Source organism: Copadichromis virginalis, linkage group LG13 (genome assembly GCF_057382275.1).
Source record: "Copadichromis virginalis isolate Kocher_CV1m ecotype Utaka linkage group LG13, C_Virginalis_male_GT1.1, whole genome shotgun sequence".
NCBI classification, from domain to species: Eukaryota; Metazoa; Chordata; class Actinopteri; order Cichliformes; family Cichlidae; genus Copadichromis; species Copadichromis virginalis.
This window is the reverse complement of record NC_140630.1, coordinates 9,503,579-9,517,717: the sequence shown is the minus strand read 5'-3', so window position 1 is coordinate 9,517,717 and position 14,139 is coordinate 9,503,579. Positions and strand designations below refer to the sequence as shown.

The 14,139-nt window shown below is 40.0% G+C and overlaps 1 protein-coding gene across 3 annotated transcripts in view; it reads left to right on the top strand.

Annotated features, from left to right (window-relative positions):
• slc8a1b (solute carrier family 8 member 1b) overlaps positions 1 to 14,139 on the top strand; it is a 151,393-nt gene that overhangs the window by 129,657 nt on the left and 7,597 nt on the right. For all 3 annotated transcript variants that reach the window (XM_085477173.1, XM_085477174.1, XM_085477172.1), the window contains exons 8-9: positions 7,912 to 8,097; positions 8,239 to 8,328. In XM_085477173.1, the coding sequence (XP_085333299.1) occupies positions 7,912 to 8,097; positions 8,239 to 8,328 (276 nt within the window). The remainder of the gene's footprint in view (positions 1 to 7,911; positions 8,098 to 8,238; positions 8,329 to 14,139) is intronic.

Genomic DNA, 14,139 nt, shown 5'->3' with positions numbered 1-14,139 from the left:
AACCATGGTGTCTTGCGTCTGTGGTTTGACTCAAATTACAAGTGTCAAAGAAACACACTAACGAGCAGCACAAATCACAGCACCACGTTTGAAGGTACCTGGATGACTGACATGCAGTTGTCTCCACTGTTTGTTTGTTTTATTTCTGTGGTATTCTGTGCATATATTGGGTATATGATTGTGTCTTTTGGTATTTCAATGTGACAAATTTTCCTTGATGTCCTTGTTGGGTCTGTGTTTCCACAAGCCCCGCTGGTTTAGAGACTTATTCATCATGAAGAAAACAAGACAGTCAACGATCGATCGATTTACTTGCAAGGGAGGCCTTGTTGGTATCTACCACAAGATGACCCCCAAATCCGGCCTCCGCTTGCTGCCTTTTATTGGGAAAACAGTTCACACAATACACAATAGTTTACACGCACCTCCCCTCGTAACCCCCTTGGTTACAAAGACAAGGCACTGTATGTATATGTGCGTGTGTGTGTGTGTGTGTGTGTGTGTGTGTGTGTGTGTGTGTGTGTGTGTGTGTGTGTATGTATGCAGGTAAAAATGTGTGTGTGTGTTTGAGTGAGTGTGTGAGAATGTGTGTCTCTCTGTGTGCATGTGTCTCTGTATGCATGACTTCCTGCTCACCAAAAGGATCATAAAAGCAGGAAGCAACATCACAAGAAACAGATCTTTCAGATAGGATGTTTCTGCATAAAACCTCCCCCAGCACAGAGTGACTGGAGAGGTGCTCAGGGACAAAGGAATGTCTTGATCCTACAGATTGAACTCAGACTTTACAAATTTAAGAAGCATAATGGCAAACATTCAACAATTAGACTTAACAGTCCTGTTGTAAGGATTGTTCCCCTTTTCTGTTGATTTCAATGCGCTTGGGCATTTTTTCACAATTCTTGCAACAGCAAAGAAGCTTGACAGAATTAATAAAGTGTTTCTTTCTGTTCTTTTGTAATGGGAAGTGATCTGTTTAACTCTGGGGTTTTCTGGCAAACAGCTTGTTTGGCCACATCAGTTTCAAACCTCTGTGCGCTTCTTTTTTAGAGTCTGGATGTGTGTCTATAAATCTGAGAAACAGACAGTGGCATGATTTTTACAAGTCCCAGGACCACTGACCATATCATTTAAGGGACACACTCCAATAGGCAGACATAGTCATGGAAACGCATCCTGCTTGGCTGCAAGCATGTAGAGAAGAGCTGCAGTCTGTTATCTTCTTCCTAGATTATGAGAGCACAGCTTTTGGGCATGCCCAGTGAGCAACTACAAGTAAGAGATATCTACTACTGTAGTAGGGTGAGAAATAAAAAAATATTGATATCTATGTGGGGCAGCGCCTGGTGTCTTTAGCTTGTTTGGCCTTCCATTTCTTCAGCATTGTGTGATTTTAAATTGCTCTTTCATTTTGTTTTGATGATTTTATATAAACCCCCAAAAGGCTAGCAATTGCTTTGTGGAAGCAAACAAAGCTCCAAATAAATATCAGAGAATGTCAATAGGATATCAAACATGCACCAAATGATGTGAAGAGACTCACAATACCATTTAGTCATATTTGAGTGAAGAATGAAGACTGAAGGGGATGAAATAAGGACTTAACACAGAGTATTCAATTACATAATGGCTGTAGAAACCAAATGAAAGAATGAAAAGAGAAAATTGAAAACTAACTTTAGAATAACAACTTTATCGGTATGACACATAACAGAAGAGTGACATAGGAAGAGATGGAGGAAAGAGAGTGTGCAAGTAAGGCATGGGGGAGAAGACTGAGATAGAGGGAGGAGGAATGCATTAGCTGTCCTATACTATAATTTATGAAGTTGGCCTATTAAAAGCTTGATTGCATGTGGAGTGGGTGAATAGACCATATTATGTATATACATAGATGACTCAGGAAACAGCTGTTCCTCAGCCCATCTCACACCACAAATCAATTTTTATTTCTTAAAGCCCTTAAACTCGCTATTCTTCCCTGATGTTAAGAAAGTGATTAGTTGCCCAACCTTATCACACACTATTTTATGTGATTTTGCATTGCTCTTTCATTTTGTTTTTATGATTTTATATACACTCCCAAAAGGCAATTGTTTTGTGGAAGCAAACAAAGTTTCGAATAAATATCAGAGAATGCCAATACGATATCAAACACATGCCCCGAATGATGTGAAGAGACTCACAATGCCATTTAGTCATAATCCATCCATCCATCCATCCATTCATCCATTTTCTTATGCTTATCTGGGGCTGGGGCTGGAAAATGTAGAGAAGCAAAGACCTCCCTCTCCCCAGCCACCTCCTCCAGCTTATCCGGGGGAAACACCAAGGCGTTCCCAGGCCAGCTGAGAGATATAATCTCTCCAGTGTGTCCTGGGTCTGCCCCAGGGCCTCCTCCAGGTGGGACATGCCCGGAAAACCTCGCCCAGGAGGCATCCTTGTCAGATGCCCGAACCACCTCAACTGGTTCCTTTCGATGTGGAGGAGCAGCGGCTCTACGAACCTCTCACCCTACCTCTAAGGAAGAGGCCAGCCATCCTTCGGAGGAAGCCTATTCTGCCGCTTGTATTCGCAAGCTCGTTCTTTCGGTCACTACCCGCAGCTCGTGACCATAGGTGAGGGTAGGGACGTAGATCGACCAGTAAATTGAGAGCTTTGCTTTTACACTCAGCTCTCTCTTTACCACAACAGACCAGTACAGCGTCCGCATCGCTGTAGCCGCTGCACCAATCCGTCTGTCGATCTCCCGCCCCCTTCTCCCATCACTCATGAACAAGACCCCGAGATACTTAAACTCCTCCACTTGGGGCAGGGTCTCATCCCTGACCCAGAGTGGGCCCTCCATCCTTTTCTGGCTTTTTCTTCACTCATATTTGAGTGAAGAATGACGACTGAAGGGGAGTAACATAATATTCAATTACAAATTACAACTACAAAATTGCTGTAGAAACCAAATGTGACCAAGAATGAAAAGAGAAAATTGAGAACTTACTCTAGTATAAAAACATTATCAGTATGACACGTTACTGAGGTGTGACATAGATAAACAGAGGCGAAAGAGAGCATGCAAGTCAGGCATAAGTAGAAGATTGAGATAGAGGGATGAGGGTGCAGTTTGGTTATCTGATTATAATCCGTTGCTTGTTCCTCATTGGTTCATTGTTGTTGTGAAGCACTTTGTGATCCTTATATAGAAAGGGTTTTATAAATGTGGGTTTTTTTTTTACTAATTTTTAGAAATTTATGTATGTTACAACATAGTGGTCAGCTACGACACTAACAAATGTGACAATCACACGGTGACACTTTAGGATCAATGAATAAGACCCCAGCCTCACAGGGCTACAGATGGTCAACGACTACCTGGCAACCTCAGTCATGAGTAAAGAATAAGTATTCCCTGGTCAGTGAAGGCTGATGGCAGTTGCTAAGAAAATGAATGCTGAAGCTCCACTTACACAGTAATACAGACCGGTTAGTGACCCACTGGCAACCACCTGTCACTAGCATATTACTGCACCTGTTTGAATGGAAGTGATGCTGGCTGGAGCATGTTGGCTGGAGTACTGAGGTACAACTTTGCTTTTTGAAGTTGTACTACAGATAGTAGCAAAAAACTGCAGCCAACATGCTAGCAACCAAAACGCTGCCAACCACTTGGGGAATACACATTTTCCCTTGCAACCCTTTCCCTTTGAAAACTGGAAAAGTTGACATTTTTAATGCTGTTGTAAAAGTAAATGAATGAATTAAATCCATAGTTTTTGAACAACTCTGTCTTTGTTGCTATATAAGGCCTTTAAGATGACTTAATTGGACATGATTTTTGCTTTTGTGCATATTATTGAGCATGTAGGAACAACAGTTCAGCAGTCATTATCTTGTCTCCTGTTTTCACACAATGGATGCTAAATTTCAAGACAAATGAGTCAACTAGCAGTGTGCTGCATATATCCCAGTGTGAGTCAAAAGCACTGATTGAACACTGAGCCCTTTAGGATGCACTTAAAGAATAACAAGACAGTCAAAACAGGTTGGAACGGCGCATATTTTCCTTGTGTTAGATCAAATTGTTTTTAGACTGTATGCAGTAGATATTTTAACTTTACTGGACATTAGCAGTCTGCTAATGTGCTGGTATTTCTGTCGCTCAGATGCTTGCACCTAAACATACTGAGCTAGAAAATAAATAATCAAAAAAAGACCAAAGAGCCAAATAGTGAGACCAAGGCTGTGATAAAAGGGCACATATAAACATTAACTGAAGTAGAAAGAAAGCCAGAGAGAAATGGCTCCATTCAGCCGTAACAGACTGTGTGGGAGGGAAGGAGAGCTGCTGACAGTGAAAAGTGACATAACTCAGGTAGAGAGTCTTGTTTTATAATTCATTGCAGAGTGTGTGTGTGTGTGTGTGTGTGTGTGTGTAAGAGTGTGTCCTGCAAACCATTATTGTAGATGAGGGTATTGCTCTTTCCACTGCCCTTATGTTCATTTATAGTTGATGATTTGAAACATTTATTTTTAATGACATTAAACAGTGACCCAAGAGGAAATTATTGGCCTTATTAGAGTTCATTTATTTTTATGTTAATCCAAGTTCATGTGTGTAGTAACCGCACAGCACACAGCCAAGATCGGGTGCATAACTCAGCAAAAGTCTTGCACTACCCACATTTCTTTATATTTTGATATTGAAATGTTTTGTACAAGAATAACAAGCTTGAAAGTCAAGTATTGATAGGACTGTTTTTATTCTTTAATACAGCGTAACTCTCTTCAGCAAGCCTTTGTTCAAGTAGCCTTTGGAAATAGATCTTCAGGCTTCTTGGAGGATGTTCAAAGCTCTTCTTTGGGTGTTGGCTGGCTTTTGTTCTGTTCTCTGCCAAGATGATGCTGTAATGTTAAACTCCATGACTGTATGTTTTTCTATGCAGGTATGCACTATCCACAGTGTGTTTGGGATCACTGTCACGCTGAAAAAGCCATCCATTACCAATCAAAAACTTTCGCATGGTGGATCAAAATCTGATGGTCTACTGTGTTCATAATTCATAAAAGATCACACTACTGACTAAAATGCAGCCCCAAACCACAACAGAGCCTCTATTATGTTTTACAAATGGCAGTAGATACTGTTGCACCTCTCTGCTGACCTCCTGTGTACATATTGACCTCAGCATTTTATCCCCATTTCCCTTTCTTAAGAATTCCTTCTTCACAGCCACCCTTCCATTAACACATTTCGGATGAGCCAAACATTAAATGAATCAACCTAAGTGTCTGATGCGTCTATTGAGTCCTGTGTCAGGACATGGCTTCAGATACTGTCCATCTGTAAATAGTTTTTAGGACTGCCATTTCTTTTGTTCTCCCATTATCCAATTTCCCCAGTTTTTATGGACACACTGGGAATCACCTTATTGATGCAAAAATACTATTTTAAGTCTGTCAAACTGTGAATTTTTTCATAGATTCAATTAAAAAAAAATAGTAAAAACAATTTTGTTTTTGAAATAGATATTTTCTATTTAGATAGATAACAGCTATTTGTTATGTGTAGATTAGTTTATTAATGGGCTGAGGGGCCTTTTTTTTATTAAGTGGCTATACGAACAAAAAACAAACCAAAAATTTCATTTGAAATTGATCAAGATGAACGACTGGATTGAAAATGAGTAAAAAAGCAGCCAATGTCCCAAAAATTTTGAAAGACCTTAAGAAGCCTAAAGAACTCTTATTCAAAACCACGTCTCACTCGTTGAATGCAACATATGCATCAAAAATCAAATGCAGCTCAAGACTTTTGCACAGTACAGTATGTTTAAGACTTAAATATCAGGCTTCTTGTAATATCATAATAATAAGCATCTTAACAGTCTTGCTGTCTGCCTCTTTTTGAAGGTTGCTTAAAATATTCAGACAGTGATTATTTCCAGTTGTTTCATGAGCATAACAAAAAAAACAGCAGTCAGTTTATTAACATGCAAATGGATTGTTGTTCATGACAATCATGAATGTGTAAATGCTATATATTTAAATGTTAAGATGTAAGGTTAAAACATAACTAAATATATTTTTTAAGGTCAGACCTCATACAACTCCGTATGGGAAAGCAGCTGCAGTTTGAAACCTCTCCAAACTCGCCTGGGTTTAGAGTGCTAATGGGGTTTTATTCGGTTGTTTGGAACATTTTAATGCATCACCACCTCTTTGAATGTTAATAGTATGCAGTGACTGAATGACAAGGGTGAAATCAATAAGAGATTATAGCTTTCCCTGGAATCACCAAGTCAGCATGTTTCATGGAAGCAGCAGGTGGTCTCGTTTTATTCATTCATTTATAAATGGATCAGAAAAACAGCCACTTATACAGCGAGCGCACAGACTTCTAATAGCATGTGAGCGTTTCTCTTTTACTGAGTGAGGAGAGTAATTTAAATTTCAGGTTCCAGCTATTCCCTTCTTTCAGCAAACACTCACACAGATCCGCACATAGCAGCCTAACCAAACGTGGTTGGCTGTGGTGGAATTTCAGAGAAACCCTCCCCCCTCCACCATCCTCAACAATACAGTACCTACTGTGGATTACTTCTGATTCCTAGGAACCACCTTTTCACAGTATTCGAAGTGGTCCTCACATGTAGACTATCCGGAAGAAGACCTAGCAGAGGTTGTACTTCACATCAAATCAGGTAGTACAACCTGCCACAAGAGCTGCCGGTCAGACGGCAACAAGTAATCCGATTTGTAGAGAGGATTGCTCTTGATGCTGATCTTTCCTCCATCCAGGACCTGTGCAGGTCCAGGGTTAGTAAATGGGCAGAAAACATCTCTGCAGACCCCTTACATCCTGGACATAAACTGTTCAAACTGCTACCTTCAGGCAGGTGCTACAGAGCGCTGTTTGTGAAAACCAGACTCCACAGAGGTAGTTTCTTCCCCCAGGCAGTTACTCTCATTGTCATGATGCGCTCCGTGGCAGGTAAGGTGAGACCCAAACGCAGGACTCGGAGACCAAGGATCAACTGAATGAAGCTGCTTTTTGTTGCTGTAGTATGAAAATGCAAAAATATAAAAACACATAAAAACTTGGACCAGGAGGAAACTAAGAACTCGGAACCTACAAGAGAATCATGGAAGACACAAGTAACAGAAAGGGACCAAATATGAACAACAAGAATTACAGAACTAGAATTGTAAATAATGAAAACTCAGAGGCTCTAGGAAATATAAAACTAAAGACTAACTAATACCATAACCATAATCAATAAAGACTAACTAATACCATAACCATAATCAACCCAAAAACGTAGTCAAAGAACCAGGACCGTGACTCTCATGAACACTATGAAATAACTCCCTGCTTTCATTCAGGCCATATGCACATATTCACATTGCACTACTCAGTTTGCATAGTTTCTAACATACAGCCTATTTTTAAAAAAATGTTTCTTTTCTTTGCATGCAGGGAGCAAAGTGTACTGGAGTCTAATTCCTTGTTCGCGTGTACAAACACGGCCAAATAAAGATGATTCTGATTCTGAAAGCAGAGGTTTGGCTTGCAACCACACACGCACACAAACACACAGGGATTTTGCTTTTCAGGTTATCAGGCTAAATCACTATAGACTATAGATTCAAACAACATTTTCAACTACAGCAACAGGAAAGGCATGGGAGTGCAGGGATGACATTGAATCTGATCTGTGATGTGCCTGGGTCTCGAACTTGTGGATCTTATTTAACCTCTTAAGCCCCAAGCCTACCTGATCTCCTGCCTTTTGCCCCCATATCAGGGGGCGTTGGGGCTTAAGAGGTTAAATTGGTGTAAACAATCTGCGCTTTTAACAAAGACTCAAGGATTCAACTAGCTACCATGTATGTTTTTTTCCCCCTATTTCTTCCCAGGTGAAGATGACGACGATGAGGAGTGTGGGGAGGAGAAGCTGCCCTCGTGTTTTGACTACGTCATGCATTTCCTCACTGTATTCTGGAAGGTTCTGTTCGCCTTCGTCCCGCCCACAGAGTATTGGAATGGCTGGGCCTGCTTTGTAGTCTCCATCTGCATGATCGGACTGCTCACCGCTATGATTGGTAAGACTTTAAATATCCTGAGGGATTGACAAGAGATACACAACAAATGATGGTTTGTTCAACAGCTGAACGCATCTGTTTTCTTCTAAGTATATGCTGTGAAGTATAGTGATGGAAATTATTCCTTTCCTATCCTTACAGGGGACCTGGCCTCTCACTTTGGATGCACAGTAGGCCTGAAAGACTCTGTCACAGCAGTAGTATTTGTTGCATTGGGAACCTCAGTACCAGGTAAGCGTGTGAGCACTTATCCTTTATGTTTATATACATGTATGTGTAGGCGTACATGAATCCATCACAGTATATGTTTTTGCCATCTACTGGACCTTGTGCCAGCTTTAATCAAATCCTGTTCTCTCTTTATATTTGCTATTTAGCTTTGTAAAGTCATTATGAGGAAAAGATCTTTGTTCATCAATGATCCACCTCAAGGAATATATATTGATATTTTCAGTTCTTTGCTCAATTTACTACACAAATCAACAAAAGCTACAGTGGAATGAATATCAAGGCACGCTATTAAAACTTCACAAGTTCGAGAAACACTAAGTAACTAGTAATTTTTATATATACAGTAGCAACTTTCATAAAGATGAGATATATTTCAGCGTGATCTGTTGCACTATAGACTACAAAGTATGCAGGGGATTTTTATGTTGGTTTATGGCAAATTATACAGTCTCAACTCAAATTCACTCATCCAGAAAAGAAATGTCATGGTTATTTAGTAACAGGGAATGGGACTTGGGTAATTATCCATTACTAGAAAATGATCGGCGTAATTCTGGCATCATGATAATATTCACTAAATTTGCTTTACACAAATAGCTTTGAAGAGCTTTTCCACATGAAAGCATCTTTGTATTGATGTTCATTAATATTATTTTTCTGCTATTACAAATCCAAAGAAAAACAACATAAAAGTAGATCAAAAGAACCTCAGAGCTCACATTTCCCGAGCTCTTATTCTCAGTGAACTTGTACCAGAACTAACCCAGTAGTTCTCGGCGTCTTGCCACAATATTTTTTGCATATGGGTCCCCGTTAGACAAAGCAGTGCAGTCTGCCGACAGCAACATGGCTCATCTTGCGTAAGTGTGAAGAATGACCAAATGCGATGGCTGGGTGATTATATGTTTTAACCTTGGTCCCCACATGCACACACAGACAAATACATCAGACATACAGTGTGTACTTGACTGCTAGATGTATAAACTAGAACATGGAAAAACATAAACGACTGCACGACTTGAGTAATAGACAAGCACACTCATCTATCTGAAAAACATTAAAGCTTGAAAGAGATTTTGCACACTTGTGTACACACACCCCCACACACAATGACTTGTACTGTGACTACCATGTGCTATTACCATAAGGCTATTTGTCATGTCAGGCTCAGGTGCTCCCTTGCCTCCCATTTAGGGAGCTTAGGGATAAAAAGCGTGTGCTCCATACTACTTTATACTCACACATATATACATACACACATAGTACATTAGCATATGGCTGTACATGTAATATATGCTCATACACTAAGAAAAATATGCACTTGATATCAGCTGAATTTATGGACACATACACAGAGATGCTCAAGTCACAGTACTGCACACAATGTGTAGAGCTGCCGAATGAAAACAAAGTGGCTCAGCCTTTCTGAAGCTCTCAGCCTTATTAACAGAGCCTCCTGTGGCTTCACCGCACATACGCGCACATACACACACACACAAAGAAACAGACCTCAGTTCTGTGGCTATTACAGTTAATAAAACCCATCCTGTGCTGTGGTTCTATGTCAGTTACCCTCGTTTATCACAGTTAGCCAGGCTAACCCACACATGGAGAAAGGGAGATAGAAAGAAAACAACTAAAGCGGTGCTGTTAGGAAAATTTGAAACTAAAGAAGCTCACATTTCTTTGTAGTTTGCGGGTATTCGGGTAAAATTTCAGGTAAAACTTTGTTGGTTCGTGATTCCACAGTACACTTGATGTGTGCAGTGTATTATCATGACTCCTAATGGCTTCAGAAATTTGATCCGAGCATATAAACTGAGGAAAATACGCAGGGATTTAAAAGAGAAAAAAAAAGATACATACAGAAGATAAAAGCATTGTGCAATAAATGTTGGTTCAGGACAGTGAAGCTGATAGTCATCATGTATCCTCACAATATTGTATCACAATAAATATGTCATGTAAGACATGATTTTTGACAAATAAATGTAAATAGATAAGATATTTATGATCAGTCACTGTAAAATACTCAAATACTCTTTGACCCTCTGTCAAAGTAACAAATTAATAAATATTCCTGAATGTTTTTCAATTAAACTAATAAGAGCTGCCACACATCAGTCTCCCAGCACTGTCCAGTTCAGAACAAAATATCTTTAAAAAGATTTTCAACTGGTTTATACCCCCTGAGTATTTATATACCCCTCTGTGTATTGTTCAGTATTTTGTGGACCAGTGATCTATAATAAGGAATCTCAAGAGGGCCAGATTTCCTTTGGATAGTCACAGTCCCCAGAGGATTAATGCTTCTGTTTTTATTCCTTTATTGCTAATGTAGCCAAGTACAGGATAGGGTAGGGGAAATTAAAGTAAGATGGAGAGAATGGGCCAATAGCTAGATTCGCAGGAGGGATAAAGGGAGTTGCGTGGAGAAGAATGACTGGAGCCACAGGTAAAGTTGCTATGAATTGTATTAAACTATTTAGCAACAATTTAACAGCATTTTATGAACAGGAATGAAAACATAAAATAAAATACAGTGACAGCAATAATAATAACAATCAGAATCCTATCTGAGCTCAGATATGTCAGTCTTGCCGGCTTAATAGTCAGTGTTCAGTCAAGTCAAATCCAACAGGTCAAAAGTTTGTGATTGGTGCGATTTTGTCCTACCGCACTGTTGCAATTGTTCGTGAGAGAAGAGCAACCTGCCCTTCTGGGCCAACTCAGAATGGCTGTGGTTCGGTTCGGTTCAAAGGGAAAGGCTCGCCATCTTCCTCGTCAGGAAGAGATCCAGGTCTCACGATCCCATAAAAAAACCTAGCCTGTAAACAACAGGACTATTACTAATTCAGTTCACACTCTAATGATATACATGGCCATATGTAAATAATGTAAGTGCTATAACAAAACAAGCACAAAACATTAATTCTAATTTCTAACTATAGTCTATACAGTGCATCTTAATCATGAATGCAATCTTTAAATCACAATCAGCTTATTCTATCGTCAAGGTGCACATTTCTATCAGAAATCAGAAATAAACCATAAACTATGGTAGATTATTTTTTTACAGTATTGCCCTTTAACTGAATTACAGGAGCATTGCTTTACACTGCATAGCAATGAAGCAATATATTATTTACACTCAATGTACAGAATAAAATTACCAAAAGAATATACAAAAACCCACAGGCTGTAGTTTTACAGTATGTGGTAACGTATCAGCACAGTAAGAATACACACGGACATCTATCCAGTGCCGCTCGAGCATCAAATGTAACAAAATAAAGTAGATTCATGACCTTTAAGATCAACATTAACTTATTCCATCATCTAATTTTAGTGCATTTAATATTCAACAAGTAATACTAGAACATCATCAGCACACAAGCTGAGTGCTCAAAATGGCTGAACTCAGTGAGAAACCCCGTGTGTTCTCCCACAGTGAAAACGTGGTCAGCTACAGCTATGAGCATTAGGCTAGTTAGCTTTTCAATTAGCCTGATTCGCCCAGTTCCAGTTTAACTCACCAGCACACCTCTAATGTTCAACTCTCAGAGAGGATCTTGTTCAACTCTCAGAGAGGATCTTGTTCAACTCTCAGAGAGGATCTTGTTCAACTCTCAGAGAGGATCTTGTCCACTTCATCCGCTCCCGCGCAGATCTACAACATTGAAATCGGGCCATTATATTCCCTGTTACTTCTTGTTAGCTTTTTAGCTTCAAGGTTAGCTTAACAGCTTCTGACTCACCGCGATGGTTTCAAGGTCCGAAATGTTCACAATAAATCAGGTCCGTTTCTCCAAGGTCCATGCAGATCTCCGGTATGGATATTTGCTCAATTTATCAAGTTAATATTTATTTTCCAGCGAAAAGCTTGGCGGTGAAAATCAGTGATGGTCTCGTGCACCTCCGTCTCTCTCTGTGTCTGAGCACGTGACGGTACAGAGCAGGGGAAGGCGGGGCTTGTTCCTTCCTAACCAGTAGGGGTGTTAAATATACTCTTTGGGTTTTATTCTTATATTTATAGTATTTATCTTTTATTATTGATTTATTTTTGATCAACTCAGTGATTAACAGAGTAATGATAAATCCCAATTAACAATAACATGTTGTAGTGCATTACTGAGTCGTGTAAACTCACTGGGTTACACTAACACTATAAACGTTCCAAATGCCAAGATTTTCCTGAGCATATTAGTTGCATGTTCTTCCATTTTAAGAGGCAATGGGGAAAAACAGGAACAGAGGGGAGAGGGGAAGAAGGAGGAGCATGACGTCAAAAAGAGAAGAGCGAGGCAGTGACTGATTGACAGAGAGGTAGTGGAAAAGGGCAAAAAGCTCTCCAGGGAGCCATAGTGTCACATAAGGAGCTTCAGAGTGGAACCTGTTTCACAGTAACACACACTCACGTCACTGCTGAACACGTACACACCCACGGACTCACCCACTCAATCAAGCTCACAAGCACTCTAAGACCATTTGATGCACAGGCGTGCATGCCTTTGCCAGCTGGTAGAGACATGGCATCAGATTGGACCCAGGTGGCAAACTTCGCAAACACACAGAGACACAGTGTACATACAGTATGCGCTCTTAATACAGAAAACACACACACACACACACAAAAACAGGAACACACAGAGCGTTGACACACATCCATAAGCCCAGCAGACAGGTGTTAGTCTCTTTCACAGGCCAATTGTCATATCTATCACCACCCTGTATCTACTTCTTGATCCTCCCATCATCCTCTTTTCCAAAGCCAGGTTGGCTGCTGCTTCAAGTAATCCCTTCCTTCTCTTTTCATCTTTTTCTTTCTTCCGTAATCACAGTTTTTGTCTCTTCTTGTTGTATCTGGCAGAGAAAGGCAAGATGACATGAATCACTAACAAAGAGAAGCTAGCCAGAAAAGAGTGCTAACTGACCATTTGGCTATTTGCTCACCAAACAGCCTATTGTTGAGATCTGGCAGAGTCACCGTTGCTCCTTTCAGTGCAGGAAGGAAGAGCATGACTTTGGAGCTGCTGTAGTTTGGCAAACATTAGGCAGGGGAAATTTTTAGGACTACGCAGCACATTGCTTCTTAGTCACCAGGCCAAAATCTGTTTGTTCCCCCTAACTGCAATTCAACTTTGTAAATTCTTGATCTCGGAGCAAATCGTGCATATGCTGGCTGCTGTAGAAGAAACACTGCAATTGGATTAAAGATTGTGGCTCCTAATTTAAGGTTGCCTGTCTAAAAATAGAAAACAAGATTTATATAGTGCTCTGTATGTGGTCTGTATTAATAGCTATATACATTATGCATGCATGAAAAGTGTCCTTATCTGTCCATGCAGTCTTGTGTAACACAGAAATCACTGCAAATTTACCAGATCCTGAATAATTTTCATTATTCACAGCGGGAAATTATCCCATTACAGCTGCTCAGTCATGTGAAAGTCGTAGAATGCACGATGCATAATTCAAATCTTCCAGTAACAGTCTTACTGGGTTTTCCAGCAGCAGCATGGCTGTTTGTTGGAGAAACATTGATTCTAACAGACCAATATCTTCACTGCAGTGTGACCAGTGTTTCATCGTTTGTATTTTAAACCTTCTTTTCTTACCACTCTTAGATTATTCCTGTTTGTCAGTGGGAGCAATGGGATCTTGATTAATTCTGTGTTGCTGTGAAACGCAGAACCATACACTGATGGAAGTCAAACCGATTCCTTAGAAGAGCTACAAAGTCATCCATCTTTTTGTGCAGAAATCTTACCTTGTCCATGACGATAAAAGTGTAATCCAACTTATATCTCC